We start from the raw sequence: 27,625 nt of genomic DNA on the forward strand, positions 1-27,625 counted from the left end.
CCCCATTCCTGGCCATTCATGCCAATAGACATGGAGCGGTTGGCAAGCAGTTATTTGGTTGCGTTCCATAGCAACTGGGTGGTGCCCGTTTCCAGGGCCGGATTTGTACTTTACTGCCCTAGGCCGACTATACCGTCTGTATGGTTGTTATCTCTGTGTGCCCCAATCATTGGTTTCACAGACAATAGCCATTTTAGTAATATGCATTTAGATTATAAGTTAGGTTTTCCTTAAGAACTTTTATGTTATGCTTGCCATTTCGTTAATGATGGACCCAGTTAGGCTGATGTGTACCTGCAGGATTGAGCTTACAGGTCTTGCATGGATGACACAAGTACAGGACAGAGTTCAAAGGTTAAAGCTGTCTTTGTATATAGGGATGGCTGTATAGAACAGCTTTACTGCCCCTCACTGAGCCGCCCCTAAATTTCTGGTGCCCTAGGCCATGGCCTATGGGGTCTTGCCAGAAATCCGGCCCTGCCCATTTCCCAGCAGCTTAGCGTATGACCTATGTGGAGCATTACACTTTAAATACACAAAGACAACTTGTGAACATCAGGGTAAGGTTTTATTCTTCATTTCCACCATTATCACATTTCTTCTGTGCATAAAAGATATCCTCACCAACCCTGAAAACAAACAAAGTTATCTGTTAGACCTTTATAGATGAAGGTGCATAAACATTACAACACGCGTGTGGCAAGTGTGTACAAACCCTGATCATGCAAGCATGTACATAATGAATCTAGCTTGCCCCCCCCCCCCAATGCAAGAGGGGAGAACGTGTTAGTGTGTACACATCCCATTTTGGTTGTCCAATTTTACCACCTTAAATCTAGTATGAGCGATTACCTACAGAATCCCTAGTACTCAAAATCTGTCATTCATACACAACACAAAAACACAAATGTTTCACAAACATATTTGTCATGGAGCAGTGAAGGCGCATCACAGTCTACCACTGCTTCACAACCTGCAGTGCAAATAGTCCAGAGATTTATTTACTTTTTTTAACCACCAAACAGGAAGCCCCATGTTTCCTGTGCACCGAGCAAGCAGTGGACAGGGACAGCATGGGCGATGAGACAAGTGTCGGAAGCACCGGAGGGGTGACATGTGGGTACCCCATGGCCAGTGTAGATGGCAAAAGCACGTCCTGAGCAGAAGAGTTGATTGCATGCACTATAGTGTGAACTGGCCTTAGGCTCCTTCCACAACTAAGGCCAGAACCCCACTAGTACAGGTGTGTCAAATGCAAACACAAAGTGGACCAAAAAAGACTGGGTCAAAGTCACGGGCCAACCTCAATTTCTAATAGCCACCTTCATACCTTTGGAAGTTCCCTGGTGTCTAATGCCCCCCCAACCCCTATACCGTTCCCTGGTGTCTACTGGCCACCACCCTCCCCTAGTGTTTAGTAAAATTCACATGATTAAACCATAGACGTGATGGTCAGGGGAAGACACATGTGGTATGCAAGGCCTGCATTTACAATGTGAACAAACCCATTGATTACAATCTAAAGCCATTCGGCATGTGGGCAAATTACATGCTGTCTCAAGTTACCTTGTGGCCTTCCAATTATTGCCTTCTGAAGTTTCCTCTGATCTCAGCAGCCATACGGTCCTCAGGATAGGACAACCTGCTTTGATGAAACACTGGCCAACCCAAGCAGTCACAGAACCTGTAGACAGTTATCAAAAAGTTGGGAATAAGTCTGATAAACACATCATGGAACTGCAAACAACCTAAATTACTCCCACTATGTCAGCTACCGGATAAAGTAAAAGTGAATGTTTAGACAAAAAGTTTTATCTTAAAGTGTACCAGAGGCTTATTAAAACAGTTAGCTACTTGCCTATGAAGAGGGATGCATCTAGATCTTCACACCCTGCCATGCTTTGTCCACACCCAGAAAGCAGCGGTAGTCTAGGCTTCCCTCTTCATTAGTAGCTAGCTTATAGTTCCATCTGCCTCGGGTTCACTTTAAAGAATTCAGATCTTTGAAGCCAAGTGATCCAACTAGAACAGTTGCTACAGTTTTAATAGTTTCATTATAGGCCTGTGGTTGCCCATACATTTGTCAAGCATAAGGGTGTTTGTGGCATTTCAGATGCAGCATTTCGGGATCGACCACCATCCCATTCAAGTGAATGGGAGAGTTTAGAGCTGGCTTTTGCAGGCTACCAGGAAAGCCTGGCGATAGATCCCGGCGTTGCATCTAGTCTTGAAAGCAACATGTTGCTTTCAGAGTCGGTAAACGCCAGGAAACCATAGAGTTCAGAATGGCTAGCCTTGAACGTTTCCTAAAAGCCTTTAAAAGCTAGCGTCTAAACACTGGCGTTTGAACGTGGAGCCAAATGAAAGCTCTGCAGAAGCCCATGTTTACCAGCCCTAAAGCCATACAAATACTACAAGAGTCAATATACACACAGAAATGCTTGGAAATCAACACTCCCTAATTAATAGCTTAAACCATAACACCACAAAAGTATTCATAAAAGGCTAGTGTGATACACCTTCCAAAAGAGATTGAAGTGTACCCAAGATGAACAGGAGAAGTTTTTTTTACCTGTGGCTTCTAGCTGCCAGTAACCCATCAGCTCCATTGATGCTCTCCTGCCACTGCAAGCCCCATGGGGTCCACAGCTCAGTTGCAGAATACTGCGCATGTGCAGCACCTGCTGTGCACTTGTTTCCTCTCCAGCCCAACCCCTTCATGGGAGTGTTCTGCACATGTGCAATTCTTTAAGGCAAACCACACTTGTGCAGAACACTCCCAGTCACAGGAGGCACACGACAACAGTACATGCACATAGTGGTCCACAAGCCAGCTGGAGTGTAGACTTCACTGGAGCCCAGCAGGTCAGACTGGAAGGACATCAAGGGATTATTGACAAACTACAGGGGCTGGAGGAAACACTGGGTAAATCTTCCCCCTCCCACCTTCTCAGGTTTCAAAATCTGCTTCAAAGAAGCTTAGAGTGAGGGCAACATTCATTTAATTTAAAATAGCAGTTGTGTAGCAGGCATACAGGAAATAAAGAAGTCTGGACAACAGGGCATGTGGGTTGCTGGCAGTAAAATTGCTAAGGTTAGGGATATTGTTCTAGTGAATTTTGATCGTAAAAATATCCCCAATATTTTACTATAGCTAAAGTTATACAGAACCCTCCCCTAGTGGTGGCCAACCCCAAGAGCCCTCCCAGTGCAGTGGCATCTCCAGCTTTATAGGGGGCACACTGGCTGGTGGGGCCCATTTGGGTGATCAAAATCAGTATTTTAATGGTGAGCTTTAGATTTTTTACCTAACTCAGGTGACATTAATAGGGATGGTCGGAAATGCCAATTTCCGATTCCGCGGTAAATCCGCATTCCGCCATTGCCAAATACCGATTCCGCTTTCCGCTACCAATTTCCGCATTCCAATGCGGAATTTCCGCCGGAAATCGCGGAAATTCCGTCCGACTTTAACATCGATTTTCTCAAAAACTATAAGGTCTTTTTGAAAACTTTTTTTTGCATCTTGTTCAGAAGATTCTGCTTAATAAACGCTGAAAATTTGGTGTTTCTAGGACTTACGGGGGCTTTGCTATTAACCGCTAAAGTCGGCGGATTTTTACTGTAATGTAAATGCAGAAAATAAGCAGATGCGGATTTTCTGCATTTTACATTACAGTAAAAATCCGCCGACTTTAGCAGTTAATAGCAAATCCCCCTTAAGTCCTAGAAACACCAAATTTTCAGGGTTTATTAAACTGAATCTTCTGAATAAGATGCAAAAAAAAGTTTTCAAAAAGACTTTATAGTTTTTGAGAAAATCGATGTTAAAGTCGGGCAGAATTTCCGCGATTTCCGGCGGAAATTTCAGCGATTTCCGGCGGAAATCCGCCTAACACACTTGCATTACCGATTTCCGCATTCCGATGCGGAAATGCAATTTCCGATCGGAATTTCGGAAATTGCATTTCCGTGGAATCCGAATGAGCATCCCTAGACATTAACGTTAGCTAGTTCAGCAATGATCAGAACCAAATGTGATCACAAACAGAACAGGCTTTTCAGCAGAGCAAATAGTCCAAATGATGGTGCTGTTATGGAAGAAAAGTTACCTACATATGTACTGTACTTGGCTAGCATCATGCTTTAATCCTTACTAGCAAGCTGCTCCTGTGTGGACAGATCAGTAAGAAAACAAAAACCTCCAGTTTACAACACGGTCCGCAGGCACAGTCCCGCTTCAGGCAATTATTGGAGAAACAGAAGTCTGTAGCATGGCCAAGCGCCTCTGTATTAGAGGTGGTTAGCCACGGTACCGAGTTTCTCCAATTGCCTGATGAAGTGGGACTGTGCCCACAAAACGTGTTGCAAAGTGGAGCTTTTAATAAATATTTTTATATAACATATTGTGAATCCCCAAGACAATATTGGGCTCTTTGTCTTACAAATTGGAAAAAAATGGAATCATGTGACTGGTCTAAAAATTACTGCAGTTATTTTGGCAGCAAAAACCCAGCATTCTCCAATCGGTCCAAAGCGTCTGAGTTCTGCAGAACTGATTTCCGATCAGAAAACAATGAACACCCCTTCTCATGTCACCATAGTGTTTGATCCATAATCCTTTAGGTTAGTATGCAACACAAGTCAACAAATTGAATGTTTAGGCAAAATGGGGACCTAATAGGTCCACTAACGATCCAAGTTCCTGAACAAGTGACTCAACCATTTCTTGAAACTAAACCTGTAGTGAGATCTTACCTTTATGCCATCTCACAGACATGGCAAACGTTGGCTGCTTTCCCTTCCCCAAGACTCCCATCAGCTTCCCAGTCATGTCGCCACCTGCAGCTCCAGGATTCTGCTCCACAGTAGTGTGCAGAGAGCCACTGAGACTTCCACCATCTGCATGTAGGGTGAGAACTGATCCCAAGGTATTTATCCACACACCCGTCATGTTGCACTCTGCCCCCTGCTGGAGGGAAAAGATTACTGCATTACATTTTCCAGTAAGGTCATTGTGTACACTTAGGGCTCTTTTCCACTATGAAACGGATTTCAATTTCCACTATACTCAGTATAGAGCTCAATCGCATCCAAAATGCGGCAGGACGATTGCGCTTTGACCAAAATTGCAACACAATCAGATCACACTAATGGAAATTGCTGCTGCAGTTTCCATTCATCTAATATAACCTGCATTTTGCAATCTGTTATCAACTGCAGTCAGGTCGCAAAACGCAAGGTAGTGGAAAAGGGCTCTTAACCTCCTTGCCGGTTATCCCGAGCTCAGCTCGGGGTAACCTGCCGCGGAGGATTCCTCAGGCCCCGCTGGGCTGATTTGCATAATTTTTTTTTATACACGCAGCTATCACTTTGCTAGCTGCGTGTCACTTACGATCGCCTCCGATTTGCCACTACCCACTGATCAGAGAGGGATTGTATGGCTGCCTTTACTGCAGATTGTGAATAGATTTCAGCATGAAACTGATTCACAATCTGTGGAGCTGCCGCTGCCCCCTGCATACATTACCTGCTCCGCCGGCGCATGTGCCTGCTGTCACCTTCTCTGCTGGGTTCTGAGTCTGACAGGCTTGACTTCCTGTCTGGGGAACAAAATAGAGGGCGCTCTGCTGTTTAAACTTCCTGTTGGGACAGGAAAAAGTGAAGCCTGTCGGAACTGAGCGGAGAAGAAGACTGGTTACACACGCCAGAGCAGGTAATGTATTGTGCTGACCATGCGAACGCCACTATCCACGCACTCCTGACCCACTGGCGATCAAGCAAAATCTTCTGCATGGACGGGGGGAGTCTATTGGCTGGCAGGGGGGGGATCTAGAGCAATTTTAGCCATTCGATTTTCTGCTAGATTCATCTTCCACTAATTTTTCCATTGACTTCTATAAGCAATCGAGCGGAATATCGGACATGTCAGAATTTTATCAGCGAAGGCATCGGAACGATTCTTACAAAAAAAAAAAAAAAAAAAAAAAACATGTACTCCCAGCATTTGAAATAAGGTCAGCTCTCCAGCAAGGCCAATTCTGGACTTTTTGCTGCCTGAGGAAAACTTGTAGGATGCACCCCACCCCCTGATTTGGAATGATCACACAGCACCCCACAATTTAGTCTTCATTTAATGTTCTCACTTGACATGCTGCAGCTCAGCACACTGATTGGATGTGTGTCAGTGACAAACATACTGCTCACCTTCAGCCACTCCATTCCTCCGCAGGAAGGTACACAGTACAAACACGCTGCCCCTGAAATCTCTGCGCCCGATGCAAATGTTTCACCTTGCTTCATGAGAGAACCGGCCCTAGCTCCATGTTGTGCAGTCCAGGAGATGCCAGAACACATTCTGGGACTTTCCTGAACTAAAATACACATGTCAGCACAGGGCCGGGCCGAGGCAGAGGATGGAGAGGCTCCAGCCTCAGGGCGCAGTGTAGGAGGGGGGCACAGGGCCGGACGGAGGCAGAGGCGAGAGAGGCTCCAGCTTCAGGGTGCAGGAGGGGCTGCACAATTCATTCAGCTGTCATTCCTAATTGTGTATGAAGCAGAAAGAAATAAGAAAAGGGGACACAGTGACTGCAGGCCAGATAACTAGAGATTAAGGTGTTGGGGAGGTTGTGGGCCCTGTGGCCCTCTTAGTCTAATAGCCATCAGTGTGTGACGGCTGGGGTGGCAGGGAGGGAGGGGCGCACTTTGGTGTCTCAGCCTTGGGTGCTGGAGGACCTTGTCCCAGGTCTGTGTCAGCATAAACCCAAAACAGTCAGGACTTCACCAAAATGCTTGGGTTATTGCACATCATAATCAAATAGAAAGCTTAATGCAGTTATTACTTATATTCCACCCACAGCTCCCCTACAGTGGGAAGTAACTAACTTAAGCTGGAGAGTTTAATTACAATATTTATGTATAATCCTGTAGGGGTAGGAGGTTACTGCTTGTTATACTTTGCTTGCCGCTTTGTGATAGCCTAGAATATTCTGGCCTCCTGTAACCAAGATGACCACTGAACAAACATTTCTTGTATTGCTGATCGATGCAAATAAACCTAAAAGCTCTGAGGGTCTGAAGGCTGAACAGCTGTGAGAACCTCCAACTGACGAGTTGTGAAGATTGGTGCCAAAAAGATATACAATGGAAGCTTCAGTATTTACACTGTTAGCATGCAAGTTTAGCAGTAATGCACTACGCTACCATACTGCAACCCTACAGCCACAGAGTGCATTGTGGCAAGCAGCATTGCAAAGCGGCCGTTACACCACAATGCACCACTGAATGAGGCCCAGTGCACACCAAACCCACTAGCAGCATTGCAAGACCGCTGTTACACCAAAATGCACCACTGAATGAGGCGCAGTGCACACCAAACCCACTAGCAGCATTGCAAGACTGCTGTTACACCACAATGCACCACTGACTGAGGCAAGGAGGAATTGAGTTTTTAAAGCTGCAAAAGTTTGCATAATCCTGTATCAACTCAGAATTCTTTGCATCTCATTAACCATCCCTATTGAGAACCTTGATAAGGCCTCTTCCAGCTGAAGCTGATAAATGCACTTTCCATCCACATGCAAGTTCTTGGCACAGGCAGCTTACCCCAGGTAGTTGCAACCCCCATGCTCAGACACCACATGAGTTTTTGCAGCTGGGTAACGCCACCTGCTTGTCAAACATGATGCTTTGCCTCTTTTCCATGAACTGTTGAGCTGTGTGCACAGTGAGCAGTTACCAGGCAGCAGCGAGCAGTTACGAGAGTTGAGAGGCATTTCACTGCCTGTAAACAGTTCGTGGGAAAAAAAAAAAAAAAAAAAAAAAAAAAAAAAAAAAGGCCTTAGTCAGGGCCCGTTTTCACTAGAGCGAATCTGCATGTGTTTTCTGCATGCAGATTCGCATAACCAATACATGTGCATAGGACTGTTTCCACTTGTCAAGATTTCTGAGTGTTTTTCTGAGCAGAAAAAAAAAAAAATCTGCACGGCAGAGCCATCAAAATTCGCACACCACAAAGCGGTGTGCGAATCGCATACAGTGTAGTAGGAAGAACGCATGCATTTTTTGCCATGCGTTTTCGCAAGAGTTTGTGTAAAAACAATGTCAAAAGCAAACCAGCATTGACATGGTAAAAACGCTTGGCCACAAAATGCATGGTAAATTGCATAGAAAGATGCATGGAAAAACGCATCCGCATTCAAAATCGCACATGCGTTTTCCATACTGGAATCGCAACGCACAAGTGGAAATGGGCCTTACTAGAGGCTGCCATTTGGCTGCTTGCAACTGTGGGCAAACTGCACTTGTGGCTGGCAGCTAAACTGCCAGACAGCTGTTTGTGGAATAAAAAAAAAAAAGTTCCATTAGTTTGACAACCCTTAACTCAGGCATGACAAGGACAGTTTTAAAGCCTGACACTGCTAGATGTACAGGTTACTGCCAAAAGCCCTCTAAGGATTGCATCACACTACAAGCACTTTCCTAAACACCAGAGATTCAAAAAGCACTTTACATATGTAAAAAATATAGCATGACATTAAAGCACTTTTCAAGTCGCCAGCACTAAAGGAAAAAAGTGTGCTTGTAGTGTCATCCAGTCTTAAAGGATACCCGAAGTGACATGTGACATGAGACATGATGAAATAGACATGGGTATGTACAGTACCTAGCACATAAATAACTATGCTGTGTTCCTTTTTTCTTTCTCTGTGTGAAAGGGTTAAATATCAGGTAAGTGATAGTTTGCCTGGGTCACACTGGGTCAGACTAGCATAACCCTAACTGATAAGTACTCCCATAAACCACTTTCCTGACAGTAAATGGCTTCTGAGAGCAGTAAAAAGATAAGGGCCAATAAGTGATATTTGAGCTCTGGTATTCTTCAATGAAGGAGTCATTGAGCAGAGACCATGAAACATTAACTTCAAAACTAGATTGAAATATAAAATGAAACTGGGATATTGAAAACAAATCATTTGAAGAGAAGGATAGATCTCATCAGTTTTTCACCTTGGATGTCCTTTAACCATTTAAGCCGCCTGGATGTATTTGTCACGTCCAGGCAGCTAGTGTTGCGCGATCCTGCACATGTGGCCCCCCAGTTATCCCGGAGATCAGTGTATGGGAACGTAGTACCCATTCATTGATCCAAGTCCCCGATAATTTTGTATAGCGCTTTTCTCCTGTCAGACTCAAGTGGTTGCGAGGCAGCCACTAAAGTGTGCTCAGTAGGCAGTAGCAGTGTTAGGGAGGCTTTCCCAAAGAACTCAACTCCTTTACTGGTGCTGGCTTGGGGGGGGGGGGGGGGGGTGCATCTTGTGGCAGTAAAACGTTTATCTACTAATACACATTACTACATTTAAGATTAACTTTATCTCCCACACCAAAAATTACACAAATACATTTTTAATGAAGAAAATTACAATCAATAAAAATAAATAAATAGTTACCCAAGGGTCTGGACTTTTTTTTTTTAATATGCATGTGAAAAGGGCATCTGAAAAATAATTAAATTCTAAACTTGTAAATAGTGATGGTGTAATAACTGGGAAAAATGGGTAAATAAAATACATAGGTTTTAATTATGGTAGTATGTATTCAGCCCTCAACCATGTGGTCTGGAAAAAAATGGCCCCTCCATGCCTGTAAAGTTGGACAGCACTGGACTACTTAATTTTTATTTTGTGGCATTTGACCACTTGATGAATTATGAGGCATGTAACTATTTGATTTTTTTTAATCTAAAATGTATCTGGGCGGACCCAATCTGTGAATAACACTGCTACTTATTGTGTGCATTTTTAAGTCTGCCCATGACCCATCATGACCACGCCCATGTTCGAGTGCATGGTGTCACCCATTAATTTTTGCTGCGGCGTGCTGTTGGAAATGTCCCTGTTGGGAACTGTCCTTAGAAATGCTCATAATCTATTCCCTACCATAATCTAACGTCCTACCAAATTATGTGTATATAGTGCAAAATTTCTAGAGTACATGCGTATGTGAGCCCAAAATGGGGGAGAATGGATCGGGGAGGGGGGGCCCAGGCTAAAGCTTTCCTGGTGGGCCCTTAGTGTCCCAGTCCGACCCTGCTAATAGGTGGTGGAAAAACCAAGCTAGATCAATTCATTGTGATAAAGTTATTGGCGAATGAATGGGCAGTGAAAGTTGCTCAGATTCATAAGGTAAAAAAAATACTCGCGGCCAGGCTGAAATGGTTAAAGGAAATGTCCAGTGTAGAGGGCAAAAAACAAAAACCCTACATACCCAGGGCTTCCCCCAGCCATCACCATGTCCCTTGCAGCAACTCTGCTCTCCCCTGCTGGCTCCCGGTCCCCAACAGTGCAGAGGCAGACCTCACTAGGTCATCATCCTCTACAGGGCCTGCGCTGCTGTCAATCAGGTCCACATTGTCTGGAGTGCACTGCGCAGTACTCCGTACACTCCAGACAACGTGGACTTGATTGACAGCAGTGCAGTAGAGGATGACCTGGCAAGGTCACCTCTGCACCATCAGGGATCGGGAGCCAGCAGCTGACAGCAAGGGACATACCAATTGCCAGGGGCCGGAGGAAGGTCTGGGTAAGTCAACAGGTTTTTTTTTTAATCTAGCCTGGACATTCTCTTTAACTGCTTGCCGACCGCGTCACGCCGATAGCTGTGGTGGCAGCCTGAGGACCGCCTAACGCCAATCGGCGTAATGTCCTTTGGGCCCGCAGTGCAGGAGATTGCATGCAGGCTGTGTGTGCGCATTTCCTGTTGGTAGGCAGAGCTCCGCCTTCAGTCTACAAGCAGCTCGGGAGGCTGACAGACAGTGAAACTGCTGTCTAATTACATTGTACAGAGCAGCAATCTGCAGCAGTGCTGTACTGGGGACCCCCCTGGGGCACTAGAGAGCAATCATCTCTCATAGGCTGAAGCCTATTACAGCCAATCGCCAAGATTGGACAGCTGGGGGGGAGGGAACAAGAAAAAAAAAAAAATTAACACTGGGGAGTAATCAGACCCCACCAGCAGAGAGGTTCTCAAGAGGTTAAAGCAAGTCTGGTACAGAGATTTAACCCATCCCAGCAGTGAGACCCCCAGCAGTTGGCTGATGGTGTAATGGTTAAGGGCTCTGCCTCTGACACAGGAGACCAGGGTTCGAATCTCGGCTCTGCCTGTTCAGTAAGCCAGCACTAATTCAGTAGGAGACCTTAGGCAAGTCTCTCTAACACTGCTACTGCCTATAGAGTGCACCCTAGTGGCTGCTGCTCTGGCGCTTTGAGTCCGCAAGGAGAAAAGTGCAATGTTATTTGTCTTGTCTTTCCTGGAATTCACACACATGGCGCATGCACAGTAGCACAAAGCCACTTCTTGGGCTCAGATAAAAAAAAAAAAAAAAAAAAAAAAGGGGGGGGGGGGGGGTGCCTCCTAATACACAGGTCTTCACCCATTCTAGGAAGAGGAAACTAAGCCTAGACATCACATACAGCAGATGTGCAGGAAGTCCTGCATTCCAGGAAAATAGCAGCAAAGGGGAATCAGTAAGGATTTGTTCACACCTAGAGCATTTGAGATTTTTTTAAAGCGGTGGCGATTTTGAAAATCACCCTAAGGCTCCATTCACACTAGAAATTGCTAACAAAAACACTGAGCGATTTTCTGGCGTTTTCCTAGCGATTTCTAGTTCAATAGAAGCCTGCAGAATCGCTCAGAAAATGCTGCAGGCAAGTATGCATTTCAGCAAATCGCTTAGATGAGAATACTTCAACATACTTTCATTGTACCCAATTTTTTTAAAAACACTAGCAATTTCCAGCAATGCTGAAATCACCTGAAAAGCACTCTAGTGTGAATGGGGCCTCTTTTCCATAGACTGTTGATAGGCAGTGAAATGCCTCTCAAACTCTCACAACTGCTCACTGCCGCCTGGTAACTGCTCGCCGAGCACACAATTCAACAGTCCATGGAAAAGAGCCCTAAAAGCACTTGTGCAAGGAATCCCTATAAGAGATTCTTCACATCTGAGCAGTTCGATTCCGATCCTCTCACCAAAGTGCTCAGCGCTCAAAAAAGTGCTGGCGATTTATAATGTGAACAAAGTCTAAGCAGGTACAAAATGATAGATATTTACCTGCAACAAAACCAATACATGAAATATCATCTCCTAGTTACTTACCACATCACTACAAGAACAGCTCAGTACAAACACACAGAGCAGAACCCGCTGGACTCCCAGTAATGACACCATTTTCCTTCTGACTCTGGAAAGCAGATCTTCAGTAACTCTCTCTATAAGATGGCCCATATAAATAGCAATGGTCAATTGGATGCAAATAATGCCAATCTGCTTCTGAATGCAAATATATGCAAATGATTGATGTATTTTCAAACTGCATAAATTTGCATACAAAATTGACAATCCTGCTTCAACTCAGAATTATGCTACGTACACACTTGCGATAACGATCGTTTACAAGGAACGATAGTTACCTGACAATGGGCTCTATTCATAAAAAAGTTGTTGCGAGAAAACTCCTGGAGGGAAAATACCGCAGCGGTATTTTACACTTCTGGGTGGTCATTCAAAAAAATCTTGAAAGCTGCGATGCAAGAGCGGAGATCTCCCGCTGAAAGCTGGCGGTAAGCTGTCGGAAGGCATGCGGAAACACTTCAGCCGGCAGAGTCCCTCCGTGCACTGCTCTCTCTGGGAGGTCTGTCCCATTCACTTGTATGTAATCCGCAAAATCAGAGGAAGCGGTATTTCCCGTCCACATACCGCTTCCTCTAAACTTCATGAATGGCCATTTTGTTACTTTTTTCTAGATAAATCTAGAAAAACACTGGAGAAGGCGGAAATTTCTCGCTCTGCTGGGGGATCGTAGATTTTCATGCGGGAACAGCTTTTATCAATGCCCACTTTGCTAAATGGACGGGAAAATCCGCAGTTTTGAGCGGAAAACTTGCGGTAAGGTTTTATGAATAGAGCCCAATGTCACAATCTTTACGGGACACGCTACACAGGAAGTACAAAAGCGCGACAGAATCCAACGCAGGCGCATTGACCCTTGTAACGATCGTGCTCGGCAGATAACTGTACACACTATAGTTTTGTAACGATTGTCACTCGATACGATCCATCCTGTTGGATTTTCTCATCATGCCGATATCGTTCATTCGTCGTTGTACTTAATGATCGTTTGGTAAAGTTCTTTCCCCGATTGTCGGCAGACCGATCGTTAAGCTGCTGTTACAAACGACCATAGTCGCAAGTGTGTACGTACCTTAAAGGGAGGGTTCAGGGACTATTAAAAAAAAAATTCAAATCCGCATCCACTTACCTGGGGCTTCCTCCAGCCTGTGGCAGGCAGGAGGTGCCCTCAGCACCGCTCCGCAGGCTCCCGGTGGTCTCCGGTACAGGCTGGCGGCCAGGTCGGGCTTCTTCTGCGTTCCAAAATGCGCCTCACGGCGGCGCGCTGATGTCATCGGACGTCCTCCGGGCTTTACTGCGCAGGCTCAAAACTACTGAGCCTGCGCAGTACAGCCCAGAGGACGTCCGATGACGCGCATTTTGGAACGCAGAAGAAGCCTGACCTGGCCGCCGGCCTGGCCAGGTCGGGTCAGCCACCGGAGACCACCGGGAGCCTGCGGAGCGGTGCCGAGGGCACCTCTTGCCTGCCACGGGCTGGAGGAAGCCCCAGGTAAGTGGATGCGGATTTTTATTTTTTTTTATCCCTCCCTGAACCTTCCCTTTAAGGCCCAGTGCACACCAAAAACCTCCAGCAGATCCGCAAAACGCCAGAGGTGTTTGAAGCAGATTTTCAGAGCGATTCTAGGCATGTTAAGGCCCCATTCACATCTGAGCGTTTTGCCAGCGATTTCGGCAAAACGCTCAAGCGCTAGCACTTTTTTAAAGCGCTAGTGCAATAATACCCTATGGGCCCGTTTTCACTTGGGCGATTTCCGTTAATCGCTGGAGATTAACGCAAATCGCCAAACACAAATTTGTATCCTGCACCATTTTCAGGCAATTTCCCGGCGATCGTGTTTAGTGCTATAGAAGCACTAAATGTGATCGCAAAAAAATCGCCACGTGTGAATGGCGATTTTTTTCACGCTAATCGCCAAAAATCGCCAGAGCAAAACACTTGCAAAAGCGCTAGAGTTTTGCAAGTGTGAATGGGCCCTTAGAGAGGTTTTCGAAACATACCCACTGAACAGCTTCTGTAACAAAAAACGCTTGGAGAACCGCTCTGATCTGGCGTTTTCAGATCGGTTTTCCACTTTCCTATACTTTAACATTGAGGCAGCAACGCCTCAGAAATCGAAAAAATGCTGCAGCCCAGGAGTTTGCGTTTGTGGAAAAAACGAACCGCTCTGGTGTGCACCAGCCCATTGCAATACATTAACCAAGCGTTTTTCGATCCCCAAGCGTTTTTAAAAACGCTACAGAACCGCACCAGCCCGTAGGCCTCTTTTCCATGGACTGTTGAACTGTGTGCTCAGCCAGCAGTTGCCAGGCTGCAGTGAGCAGTTACCAGGCAGCAGTGAGCAGTTACCAGGCTGCAGTGAGCAGTTACAAGGCAGCAACAAGCAATTACCAGGCAGCAGTGAGCAGTTACCAGCATACCTCCCAACTTTTTGAGATGAGAAAGAGGGACACTTAAGCCACGCCCCTGTCACACCCCTGACCACACCCCGTCACACCCCTAATCACACATACCATAAAGATTTCATAAGAAAAATATGTTGTTTTATAATTCAAACCACACTGGTCCTTCTATGCTGGTTCATTTTCCTTCATATTAACATTTTAAAATTAGTGATATATCAATGAAAAGGATGGGAATAAAGTTTAGAGTCAATCAAACACATTTTTAGTAGATATATATATATATATATATATATATATATATATATTTACATAGAAAGAGGGACTAAAGTCCTGAAAGAGGGACAAATGAGGAGGACAGAGAGCTATGGTGTTACCTTCCGGAGCTATATGGTTAAGGGCTCGTTTCCACTATCGCGAATCCGCATGCGTCCAACACATGCGGATTCGCACATGTAATGCAAGTGGATGGGCCTGTTTCCACTGTAGCGTTGTTGAGGTGCGTTTTTTTCAGCGGTGAAAAAACGCACAAAAGAGCCGCAGAATTCGCCTGCGAGTGGAATGCATTGAAATTAATGGAAAAGCACGCCAGCATTGCTATGGTTAAATTCGCATACATCGTCATCCATGCGAATTTCCATGCGCATTCGCACGAAAATTCGCATGCACACGCATGCGAAATTCGCATCTGCATGCGAATTTTGTCGCAGCAATTTCGCAATGCAATAGTGGAAACGAGCCCTCATTTATAAGGTCCTTATTTAATAGTAACAAAGAGAAGAAAACACAAACATACAAACAAACAAAAAAGCATAATAAACATGATGATTGATTTTTTAATAGCCTAAATAACTCATTGGTACTGCTTATACCTTGGGGAATAGTGTAAGTTGTCTGGTCTTCAGAATTTAAATTCAGCGCTGCGTAATATGTTGGCGCTTTATAAATACAATAAATAAAATAAATAGTTTGGTGTCTCAATAGATTTGGGTCATTGGGTGAGACCCATAGGAGGATGTGTCCCATGTCTGAAAGAATAATTGAGTATAAACATCATAAACTTCAATGCAACTAGTGATGTCCGGCTCATGAGAGATTGGCTCATTTGAGTCGGTTCTTTTCTGTGAGTCTGATTTCCGGTTCATGATGGATTGGTTCATTAGTTCAGTGGATGAGTCAGGAACTGAAGGAGGAGCCGGGAGGAGGAGTAACAGATGTCTGGGCCAATTAGCAGGGGAGGGGCGTGACTAGCAAGCAGTTACTGCTAGCCACACCCTCCCCAGTCACATGAATCGAATGATTCGGTTCATGATCCGGCTTTTTTTAATGAGTCGATTCATTAGACAGAGCCGGACTTCCCGTCACTGAGCAATGAGAGCCGGCTGCTGATGACGTAGGCGTTGGGGGCGTGTCGCAGCTCTCGCCCATTGGCTGCTGCTGTGTGCGGGAGGCGTGGCTGTGTGATCGGGGAACATGGCGCTGAACAGGAACCAGCTGGACGGAGGAGGTGTCGCAGTGAATAACAGCGAGAGGTGAGCGGCGATCCCGGGGAGGCTGCGGGCGCTACAGCTGTGCGGCGGCGGCCGTGTGTCGTGACGTCATGTGACGTGCTGTGTAGCGATGTGACGAGTTGTGAAGTGATGTGACGTCATGTGACGTGCTCTGAAGCTATGTGACGTCATGTGACGTGCTCTGAAGCTATGTGAAGTCATGTGACGTGCTCTGAAGCTATGTGACGTCATGTGACGTGCTCTGAAGCTATGTGACGTCATGTGACGCGCTCTGAAGTGATGTGACGTCATGTGACGCGCTCTGAAGTAATGTGACGCGCTTTGAAGTGATGTGACGTCATGTGACGCGCTCTGAAGTGATGTGACGTCATGTGACGCGCTCTGAAGTAATGTGACGCGCTTTGAAGTGATGTGACGTCATGTGACGCGCTCTGAAGTAATGTGACGTTATGTGACGCGCTCTGAAGTAATGTGACGTCATGTGACGTGCTCTGAAGTAATGTGACGTTATGTGACGCGCTCTGAAGTAATGTGACGTCATGTGACGCGCTCTGAAGTAATGTGACGTCATGTGACGTGCTCTGAAGTGATGTGACGTGCTCTGAAGTGATGTGACGTCATGTGACGCGCTCTGAAGTAATGTGACGTCATGTGACGCGCTCTGAAGTAATGTGACGTCATGTGACGCGCTCTGAAGTAATGTGACGTTATGTGACGCGCTCTGAAGTAATGTGACGTCATGTGACGCGCTCTGAAGTAATGTGACGTCATGTGACGTGCTCTGAAGTAATGTGACGTTATGTGACGCGCTCTGAAGTCATGTGACGCGCTCTGAAGTAATGTGACGTCATGTGACGTGCTCTGAAGTAATGTGATGTCGTGACGTGCTCTGAAGCTATGTGAAGTCATGTGACGTGCTCTGAAGTGATGTGACGTCATGTGACGTGCTCTGAAGCTATGTGAAGTCGTGACGTGCTCTGAAGTGATGTGACGTCATGTGACGCGCTCTGAAGTAATGTGACGTCATGTGACGCGCTCTGAAGTAATGTGACGTCATGTGACGCGCTCTGAAGTAATGTGACGTCATGTGACGTGCTCTGAAGTAATGTGACGTCATGGGACGCGCTCTGAAGTAATGTGACGTCATGTGACGCGCTCTGAAGTAATGTGACGTCATGTGACGCGCTCTGAAGTAATGTGACGTCATGTGACGCGCTCTGAAGTAATGTGACGTCATGTGACGCGCTCTGAAGTAATGTGACGTCATGTGACGCGCTCTGAAGTAATGTGACGTCATGTGACGCGCTCTGAAGTAATGTGACGTCATGTGACGCGCTCTGAAGTAATGTGACGTCATGTGACGCGCTCTGAAGTAATGTGACGTCATGTGACGCGCTCTGAAGTAATGTGACGTCATGTGACGCGCTCTGAAGTAATGTGACGTCATGTGACGCGCTCTGAAGTAATGTGACGTCATGTGACGCGCTCTGAAGTAATGTGACGTCATGTGACGCGCTCTGAAGTAATGTGACGTCATGTGACGCGCTCTGAAGTAATGTGACGTCATGTGACGCGCTCTGAAGTGATGTGACGTCATGTGACGCGCTCTGAAGTGATGTGACGTCATGTGACGCGCTCTGAAGTGATGTGACGTCATGTGACGCGCTCTGAAGTGATGTGACGTCATGTGACGCGCTCTGAAGTGATGTGACGTCATGTGACGCGCTCTGAAGTGATGTGACGTCATGTGACGCGCTCTGAAGTGATGTGACGTCATGTGACGCGCTCTGAAGTGATGTGACGTCATGTGACGCGCTCTGAAGTGATGTGACGCGCTCTGAAGTAATGTGACGTCATGTGACGCGCTCTGAAGTAATGTGACGTCATGTGACGCGCTCTGAAGTAATGTGACGTCATGTGACGCGCTCTGAAGTAATGTGACGTGCTCTGAAGCTATGTGAAGTCATGTGACGTGCTCTGAAGTGATGTGACGTCATGTGATGTGCTCTGAAGTCATGTGACGTCATGTGACGCGCTCTGAAGTAATGTGACGTCATGTGACGCGCTCTGAAGTAATGTGACGTCATGTGACGCGCTCTGAAGTAATGTGACGTCATGTGACGCGCTCTGAAGTAATGTGACGTCATGTGACGCGCTCTGAAGTAATGTGACGTCATGTGACGCGCTTTGAAGTAATGTGACGTCATGTGACGCGCTCTGAAGTAATGTGACGTCATGTGACGCGCTCTGAAGTAATGTGACGTCATGTGACGTGCTCTGAAGTAATGTGACGTCATGTGACGTGCTCTGAAGTAATGTGACGTCATGTGACGTGCTCTGAAGTAATGTGACGTCATGTGACGTGCTCTGAAGTAATGTAACGTCATGTGACGCGCTCTGAAGTAATGAGACGTCATGTGATGTGCTCTGAAGTAATGTGACGTCATGTGACGTGCTCTGAAGTAATGTGACGTCATGTGACGTGCTCTGAAGTAATGTAACGTCATGTGACGCGCTCTGAAGTAATGAGACGTCATGTGATGTGCTCTGAAGTAATGTGACGTCATGTGACGTGCTCTGAAGTAATCTGAAGTAATGTGACGTGCTCTGAAGTGATGTGCTCTAAAGTAATCCAATATAGACCACAGAAATGGGCAAGCACCATCAACCACTCAATAATACAATGAAGTACTATGTACTGAGTGTGCAGTAAGGCACTCAAAAATAAAATCACTTAACAATAGGAGCCATGCAACAATAATAAAGGTACATATATATTGTAATATATTATGCTAATAAAAATATCACTGTCCATAGAACAAGATAATGAACGGTAAAGCACAGTAATAATTAGGACTAATTGTCGCTAATCAATGTAATCAATGCACAAGCAAGGCAGCCTGAACAAACACGTGATGGAAAAGGTATGAATGTGTAAAGATGAACCCCTCATAAGGTAAATAACAATAAAGTGCAAAGTGCAAAAATAAAGTCAGTGTAACCACTCTGAAAAAAGTGTGTGCAAAAGAGCATAAACCAGTGCTGAGTGCAGTGAGGACAGCGTGCCCGCCCTGGATGCCATGCTCCATCTGTTCCATTGACACCTTCTTTTCAGCGGGCACGCTGTCCTCACTGCACTCAGCACTGGTTTATGCTCTTTTGCACACACTTTTTTCAGCGTGGTTACGCTGACTTTATTTTTGCACTTTATTGTTATTTACCTTATGAGGGGTTCATCTTTACACATTCATACCTTTTCCATCACGTGTTTGTTCAGGCTGCCTTGCTTGTGCATTGATTACATTGATTAGCGACAATTAGTCCTAATTATTACTGTGCTTTACCATTCATTATCTTGTTCTATGGACAGTGATATTTTTATTAGCATAATATATTACAATATATATGTACCTTTATTATTGTTGCATGGCTCCTATTGTTAAGTGATTTTATTTTTCTGAATAAAGATGATGAATTTAATATTTATTCTTTGAGTGGTGCGGTCTTTGAGGGAACTACTTTTCTTGTTCAGTTCTTGTGCTCTGAAGTAATGTGACGTCGTGACGTGCTCTGAAGCGATGTGACGTGCTCTGAAGTAATGTGACGTGCTCTGAAGTGATGTGACGTCATGTGACGCGCTCTGAAGTGATGTGCTCTGAAGTGATGTGACGTGCTCTGAAGTGACGTGACGTGCTCTGAAGCGATGTGACGTGCTCTGAAGTAATGTGACGTGCTCTGAAGCGACGTGACGTCGTGACGTGCTCTGAAGCGATGTGACGTCATGTGACGTGCTCTGAAGTAATGTGACGTGCTCTGAAGTAATGTGACGTGCTCTGAAGTAATGTGACGTGCTCTGAAGTAATGTGACGTGCTCTGAAGTGATGTGACGTCATGTGAAGTGATGTGACGTCATGTGATGTGCTGTGACGTGCTCTGAAGTGATGTGACGTCATGTGATGTGCTGTGAAGTGATGTTTACGTCATGTCACGTGCTGTCGGCCGGGGCTCTGCCGCAGGGGCGGGCCTTCTGCAGGGTGAGGAGCTGCTGCTTACTGGTGTTCACAACTTGTCAGCTGATTAAGGCCCCGTTCACACCCAGAATCGCAAACCGCTAGCAATTACCGCTAGCGTTTTGCGGGAGTGATTTTTCTGCGTTAAACACAAAAAAAATCACTGGATGAAGTAGCATTTTGCGAGCTATCGCGATTGGAGGTTCTATACATGCTAATTGCAATCGCTCCTGAATCGCTGGCAAAACGCTGCATGTAACGCATTTGCGGTTAACCGCAAAACTGCCATAGGATTAGTGGCTAGCAGTTTTTAAAAAACCACTAGCAGTTTGCGGTGAGCGGGAATCGTGCGATGTGTGAACGAGGCCTTACAGACAGTCCATAGCTAATGTGATGTGAGTTCCATGAAAACGAGCTTAGGCTCCATTCACATCTACAATCGCAAAATGCTAGCGATTACCGCTACTGTTTTGCGTGAGTGATTTTTCCGCAATTAACGCGTAAAAATCAATGGACACTGTAGCGTTTAGGGAGTGATCACGATTAGCGGTTCTATATATGCTAATCGCGATCGCTCAGGAATCGCTGGGAAAACGCTGCATGTAACGCGTTTGTGGTTATCGCTAAGAGAATGCTGCCTTAGGATTAAATGGCTAGCAGTTTTTAAAAAATCGCTAGCGGTGAGCAAGGATCACGTGATTCCCGCTCAAGTGTGAACGGCAAGGGAGGCTGCAATAGCAGTATAGGGGGAGCTATTGCGGCCAGGAACGCATTCCCAGCCTGTCGGCACCTGTCGCCGAAACCGGAAGTAGCCGGCGGCGGGGACAGAAGGATCGGAGCGAGGCTGCGAGGGCATCGGACTGCTGCAGGGGGCTAAGGGAAGCCCCAGGTGAGTAAAACTTTTTTTTTTGTGTGTGACTTAAATGTCCCTTTAGTGGTGCCCATACATGGTACAATTTGTTTTAGCCAATCTATATAACCATTTCTATGTAGTGTAAGGGTAAATTAAGTGAATACTGAAAGGATAATTTAGGCAGTTCCCTTATATTACATAGAAATAAGATTGGATGAAAAAAATTGGACCATGTATGGGCACCGTAATTCCTCCTCCATCTAATCTTAGTGTAATTTTTTTTTTTTTTTTTTTTTTATCTTCTTTCTTCGAACTCAGCTTGGCTTGACCTCGCCCTTGCCAGACCAAAATTTGGGCTTCATTGAAAGACTCCTTGTGTCCGGCTGTTATTTGCATCATAGTTCGATAATTAGTCTCTTTATTTAATCATCTAATAGGCCAAATTAGTATCATAAAAAACCTTACTGAGGCTGAGTACATTCTGATCCTCAAAACACAACACCACATTCTTCCCTCCTATCGTCTCCCCCCCCCTCCTTTCCCTCATCTCACAAATTCCACTTTGAACTGAACATACATACCCACTTCCATAACTTAACTTTACCAATCATCCCTCATTTAATCCATCTCTTCCCCCCCCCCTCGTTCTCTTTCACCATTCATACCCAACATATTCATAAATCTATTTAGCCAGGTCATCCCCTTCTGTCTCCCCCCTCCGTGTCAGGTCCATCCAAAGGTGATTCAATCCCTTTATCTTATTTTGTTCCTTTATATCCTCTATCCTCATCTCGCAGGCCTCCTCCCAGAAAGCGCACATCCCAGCCAACCACATCTCCAGGTCTAGTGGGTTCTTATCTTTCCATTGTTTTGCCAAAATATTTCGCGCTACCAGGCTCCCAATTTCTCTTAATTCCTTTAAATGAGTATTCTCTTCGCTCTCTACAATTCCGAATACTGCTTCTAAGCATCCTATATATACGCTTTTTTGCGTGACTTTGCTCCAAAACCTTTCTATTCCCTGCCAGGACTGGTGCACCTGGGGACAGGCCCACCACATATGAATCTGGTCAGCTCCCCCCTGGTCACACCTCCAACATTGGTCCACACCATCTTTGGAGAATTTAGCCAATCTTGCCGGGGTAAGATGCCATCTGGACAGTATTTTATATTGAGAGAGTTGACACCTACGGTTTGGATATTTCCACGTAATCTGAAAGATCTTGTGCCATAATTCTTTTCCCCAATTACTTCTTATATCTCTTTCCCATTTTATTTGGCACCTAAGGGGTTTCTCTAGCTTTTCCCCTCGGATGAATTTATATATCTGTGATAATAATTTTGACGGTCTTTCTTTAAAGAAAATACACTTTTCTACCATATTTATATCTGGTCTTATACCTGGTCTTTTCTTATCCAGTACTCTCAAAAAGTTTATAATTTGTAGTCTACCCCATGGGTGGATATTATTCTCCCCTCCCAGATACCCAGTGATTCTCAGCCCGTGATTACCCGTTAAATCCAAGATCCGCGTTTCATAGTCCAGTCTATTAAAAACAAACCAATTTCTCTGGCTACCAGGGGGGAATTCCACGTTGTCTCTCAGCGTGACCAGGGGGGAAGTGCCAGCCCTCCCATTCCAAACCGCCACAAGGTCATATAGAGTTTTAAGTGTTGGAGCAATGAGTGGATGTGTGACCCCTTGTTTTGTAGCCCGGATGTTCCCCGGTATCCATGTAAATATAAAGTTAAGATCTATTTCCCCCTCTTCTGTCATAACCCACAGTTTCTCCTCATAACCTATCCTCCAATCTATTACTTTTGAAATATGAATACTTTTATAATAAGTTTCAATGTCAGGGGCACCCATTCCTCCTTGTTCTTTCTCCCTCATCAGCTGTACATATTTGATTTTACGTTTTTTATTGGCCCAAATAAATTTTTGAAAGATATTGTTCCAATCTATGAACCAATGATGTGGTAGAGCTACTGGGAGACATTGGAGCACATATAAAATCTTTGGCAGGATTAACATCTTGATAATATCTATCCTTCCTAGGACGTTAAAACAGGGGCGGTCGGCTCCCCTTAATATTCTCTTACAATTCTTGACCAAATTAGGAAAATTATCCGAAAAAAGCTTATTTGGATTGCTACTCAATAGGATCCCTAGGTATTTGACAGAATCTTCACACCATCCCAGTTGATTTGTTTTTTGAATTGCTATTCGAGTCTCTTTTGAGCACCCTATATTTAGGATCTTAGTTTTCCCATTATTAATTTTAAAATTGGAAAAGGTACCAAATTCCTCTAGTAGTTCCCAGGTTTTTTCCAATGAACTTATTGGCTTTGTTAAAGTCAGCAGTATATCATCTGCATATGCTAATAATTTTAGTTCTGTCCCTTTTAGTGGCATACCTTCTATTTGTGGATTATTCTGAATTAGACTAATAATCGGTTCTACACAGAGATTGAAGAGAGCAGGAGATAGCGGGCATCCCTGACGTACCCCATTCTGTAATCTAAAGCTTCTTGCTATGCAGCCATTCAGCTTCACACTTGATGACTGGTTCTCATAAAGTTTCTTAATTCTACTAATAAATTTATCTGTAAGCCCATATTTCTGTAAGGTTTTAAACATAAATTCCCTAGAAATTCTATCAAACGCCTTTTCGGCATCCACTGTTACCACTATAGCTTCTTTTTTTTTTTTTTTACAGTCATGAATAAAGCCGATGGCTGCATAGATATTTTCCTGAATGAGTTTATTTTTCCTAAAACCACTCTGTTGCTTGCTCATTATATGTTCTGTAGCGGCCTCTAATCTAGAAGCCAAAATTCTTGAATAAATTTTTACGTCTACATTAATCAGAGATATAGGCCTATACTGTTTACAATTTTCCAAGTTTTCCCCTTCTTTTGGAATTACGGAAATAAAAGCCATATTAGTTTCTTTAGAAAAGGTTATAGGAGATATATCCTGATTAACAAGACTGCAAAATAACGGGGCCACCTCCTCTGCTACACATTCGTAAAATTCCCCTGGGAACCCATCCGGTCCTGGACTCTTCCCCTTTTTCAGTTTCCGTACTGTTTCTTTAAATTCTGACTCTGATATTGGGGCATCTAAGATTGTCCTCATCTCTTCTTCAATCTCCGGCAGTTTTATCTTCTTCAGATATTCCCCGGGATCATGATTTACAGTGCTAGTTAGATTATACAATTTTTCATAGTAATTAGTAAACACTGTCCCTACTTCTTCAGGTCTAACCTTTATTTCTCCATTCTCATCCCTAATTTTTTCAATGTTGTTTTTCCCCTTTATTCCACCTTTAAGATATTCTGCCATAAACCTACCAGATTTATTGATGTTTTTTTTAAAGAGGAGTTTTTTTTTTTTTTTTTAATTTCTTCCTCACATTTTTTTATCCAAAAATAAATTTAGTTCTGATTTTATTGTGTTTAGTCTAATAATGTTATCTATAGATGGATTATCTTTAACTGCATTGTCTGCTCGATCAAAATTATACAGTAGGGCATTTATCCTTCGCTCTCTCTCCCTCTTCAAAGCGGATTTCATTGCAATCAGCTTCCCCCTTAGCACACATTTCATTGTATCCCATAAGATAATTGGTGAAGTTTCTGGTGTTCTATTCAATGTAATAAATTCAGTTATACTAAGTAACAACTTTTTTTTTATTGCTTCATCTTCCAATAGACTAGTGTCCATCCTCCAAATAGTACTCTGTTGGTGTGCAGGTCCCATTCTTATTGATAGCCAAATTGGGGCATGGTCAGAATAGGTTATCCTTCCGATCTCAACATTGGTTACTTCAGTTATCTTTTTTTGGGAGATAAAAAAATAATCTATCCTGGAGGCTGTTTTATGTCTGCTGGAGTAAAATGTGAACTCCCTTTCATTCAGGTTATAGAGTCTCCACACATCTATTAATTCCAATGTCCTCAGCCTGTCCCTTAATACCAATAAGTCTATATCGGGAATCTGGGTAGTTCCTCTGGACGTGTCTTGGGGGGGGGGGCTGATTGCAACATTAAAATCACCACCAATAACAATAGTGCCAACCGCCACCTGCTTAACTTTATCCAGGAAACCTATAATATATTTAACCTGTTTTTTATTTGGTGCGTATAGGTTGGCAAGTGTAAATTTTACCCCATTAACACTTCCCAGGACAATTAGTTCCCTTCCCTCCATATCTTTTATTATTCTGTCCACGATAACTGATAATTTGGAGCTAAAAACAATTGCTACTCCCCCCGCTTTTTTTTGAGGATTTGCATTAATAATCCACCTACTGTATCTTCTGTCAAATGCCTTGGGTATCCTGCCGGTTTTAAAATGTGTTTCTTGGATGAAACCTATATCAATCTTCTTTCTAACAAATTCCTCCATGATTCTTCCTCTTTTACAACCGGAGTTAGCTCCTTTTACGTTAATTGATTCAAATTTAATAACACTCATTTTATTAGAAAAGATATGCTCTTAAAAACAAAAAGAGGAGGAATCTGGAGAAAAAAAAAAAGAAAAGTCGTAGGGGAAATCTTGGGGGGACCTGGCTAGTATCCCTTCTACCACATTCATTCTCAGCCATAACCACGCATAACCCTTTTGATCCATTTCTAGAGAGAGACACCTGTTGGTGTCAACTTTATGAGTTCCTCGACAAACTCTCCTTCTCTAGAAGCCTATCTTCACACTCTCAATGGAGTACTAAAGAGAGGCCCTGAATCCGGTAATCCTACCCCACCTTTCGCCTGTTTTCTCTATGATTAGTGTCAGAGCCCGGAGCTGATACAATAAAACCAAAAACTGAGCATTAGGGGGAAAAGAAAAAAAGAAAGAAAAAAGTGCCTGTAAGCGGAAATCCTTATGAGAATTTCACCTTAATCTAGACCCTTTCCCACTCTGCAATCTCCTTTTTTGGTAGGCCCAGGATCTCAGTGAAACCTGCTAATGGGTCTCCATCCCGCAATATTGCTGATTTATTATCAATAGTGGCATTCAGTGAAAGTGGAAAACCCCAACGGTATGTGCCCCCCCTCTGTCTAATCTCCTCTAAAAGAGGTTTGAGCAATCTTCTCCTATCCATCGTCCTTTTGGAAAGGTCCTGAAATATTTCAATATTGGAGTCTCTATATTTAATAGTGCCCACGTTTCTTGCTTTCTTTACAATCTTTTCCTTCATCTGGAATAGCAACAATTTACAGAGAACATCCGTTCCTCTTCCTCCTCCGCCTGCCCCAGCCATGTTTTTACCGACTCTGTGCACTCTTTCAATAACTATTTCTTCTGGGGCTTCATTGCCCAGGATTTGTTTAAAGAGTTCTGATGCTGCTTCTAATAGCTCCTCATTCTTTATTTGAGATGGCAATCCTCTAATTTTAATATTGTTACGTCTATTCCTGTTTTCTAGATCATCCAGCTTACTATTAATCTCATGTATTTGTTTTTTATATGCTTTAAGAGATTCATTACATGTCTGCGTTACTGTGGAGAGTCCTTCCAGCCTGTCCTCCATCCTCTTCACGTCTTTCGTCATCTGCATTATCTGATCCTTGATAGGTTGGATCTCACTGGCAACTGCCTCCTTAATACTGTTCTGTACTGTCGCTACCATTGTTTGTTCCATTTTCATTGCAAAATTTTCCAATAATCCCAGCATTTTTTTTTCCATACCATTAACTGGTTTCTCCGCCTCATCGGCCAGCACGCCCTCAACTGGGCCCTGTAAGTTAACCTGCATGTTACTTAGTTTTATTTCTGAGGTAGTCTCCTCTGTTCTTAAATCTTTATATGCGGAGCTGTTGCACAGTGCCTCAATTCTCTTTATATGTGTTGATATATCTTTAGGTGTGAAGGCTGCCTGTGGAGCTAGAATTGGAGGATCTTTTTTGGGGGTACTAAGCATATTACAGGGGGCCCTATCCTCAGCGGAAGAACCTAAAGTATCTTTTCCGTTTGTGTTTGGTAAAAATCCAAAGTTAATCAAGCCTTTACTTTTATTTGGCTGTAAGGTCCTTCCTCTGTTTCTTGTGCCTGCGGCCATGTATTTCTTCCCCACACACTCTGTCTACAATCCACCTTAAAGGAAGTATAAACATCAGACTTCACTTACCCTTGGTTCCAACGGTGGTGGGGGGGGCAGCGTCCCAACTCCCCACTTTCTCACTTACCCTCTTTCTTTTCATAAAGAGCAGTGTGGCCCGTATGGCTGATATGAGCAGTTTAACAGATTGATTGTTAGTCCATCGGATAGCCAACTTGTACCGCACTCATGCACATGCGGATATAAAAAGATAAGGGTGACATAAGTCTAATATACAGAACACAGAGCAAGTTCATTTAGCAATAAATGTTAGTAATGTCAGCAATCAGCAATATCAGCATTATATGTGATCTATCCATTACATTTAAGCAGCGTAATGATTCAGGTATTGAAATAGAGAGTTATGCTAGAGCCACAGCTCCGTTCGCTGAGTAGCTGGGCAGATAACCAGGCAGATCGCTAGGCAGATAGGCAGACCGCTGAAAGGCTGGTAAAAAGTTGATTAACCGTTTTAGCCAATTAGCAGGTTGATCAGCAGATAGCAGACAGCAGGGACAGCAGGGATTGCCCGTGAAACAGGCGCATAAACA

The 27,625-nt window shown here is 44.2% G+C and overlaps 2 protein-coding genes across 2 annotated transcripts in view; one reads left to right on the forward strand and one right to left on the reverse strand.

Moving 5' to 3' along the window:
- Positions 1-558: 558 nt before the first annotated feature.
- LOC137541826 (avidin-related protein 4/5-like) lies at positions 559-12,236 on the reverse strand. Its single transcript, XM_068263352.1, has 4 exons — positions 12,161-12,236; positions 4,759-4,972; positions 1,567-1,684; positions 559-629 (listed from the first exon to the last, which is right to left on the reverse strand). The coding sequence occupies exons 1-4, from the start codon at positions 12,230-12,232 to the stop codon at positions 569-571; spliced, it is 465 nt and encodes a 154-aa protein (XP_068119453.1). The 5' UTR covers positions 12,233-12,236; the 3' UTR covers positions 559-568.
- Positions 12,237-16,009: 3,773 nt separating this feature from the next.
- Positions 16,010-27,625, forward strand: part of WBP2 (WW domain binding protein 2) — a 47,168-nt gene continuing 35,552 nt past the window's right edge. Inside the window, exon 1 of the mRNA XM_068263789.1 lies at positions 16,010-16,125. Within this exon, the coding sequence (XP_068119890.1) occupies positions 16,067-16,125 (59 nt within the window). The 5' untranslated portion in view covers positions 16,010-16,066. The remainder of the gene's footprint in view (positions 16,126-27,625) is intronic.

The sequence above is a fragment of the Hyperolius riggenbachi genome, chromosome 12 (genome assembly GCF_040937935.1).
Source record: "Hyperolius riggenbachi isolate aHypRig1 chromosome 12, aHypRig1.pri, whole genome shotgun sequence".
Classification (NCBI taxonomy): Eukaryota; Metazoa; Chordata; class Amphibia; order Anura; family Hyperoliidae; genus Hyperolius; species Hyperolius riggenbachi.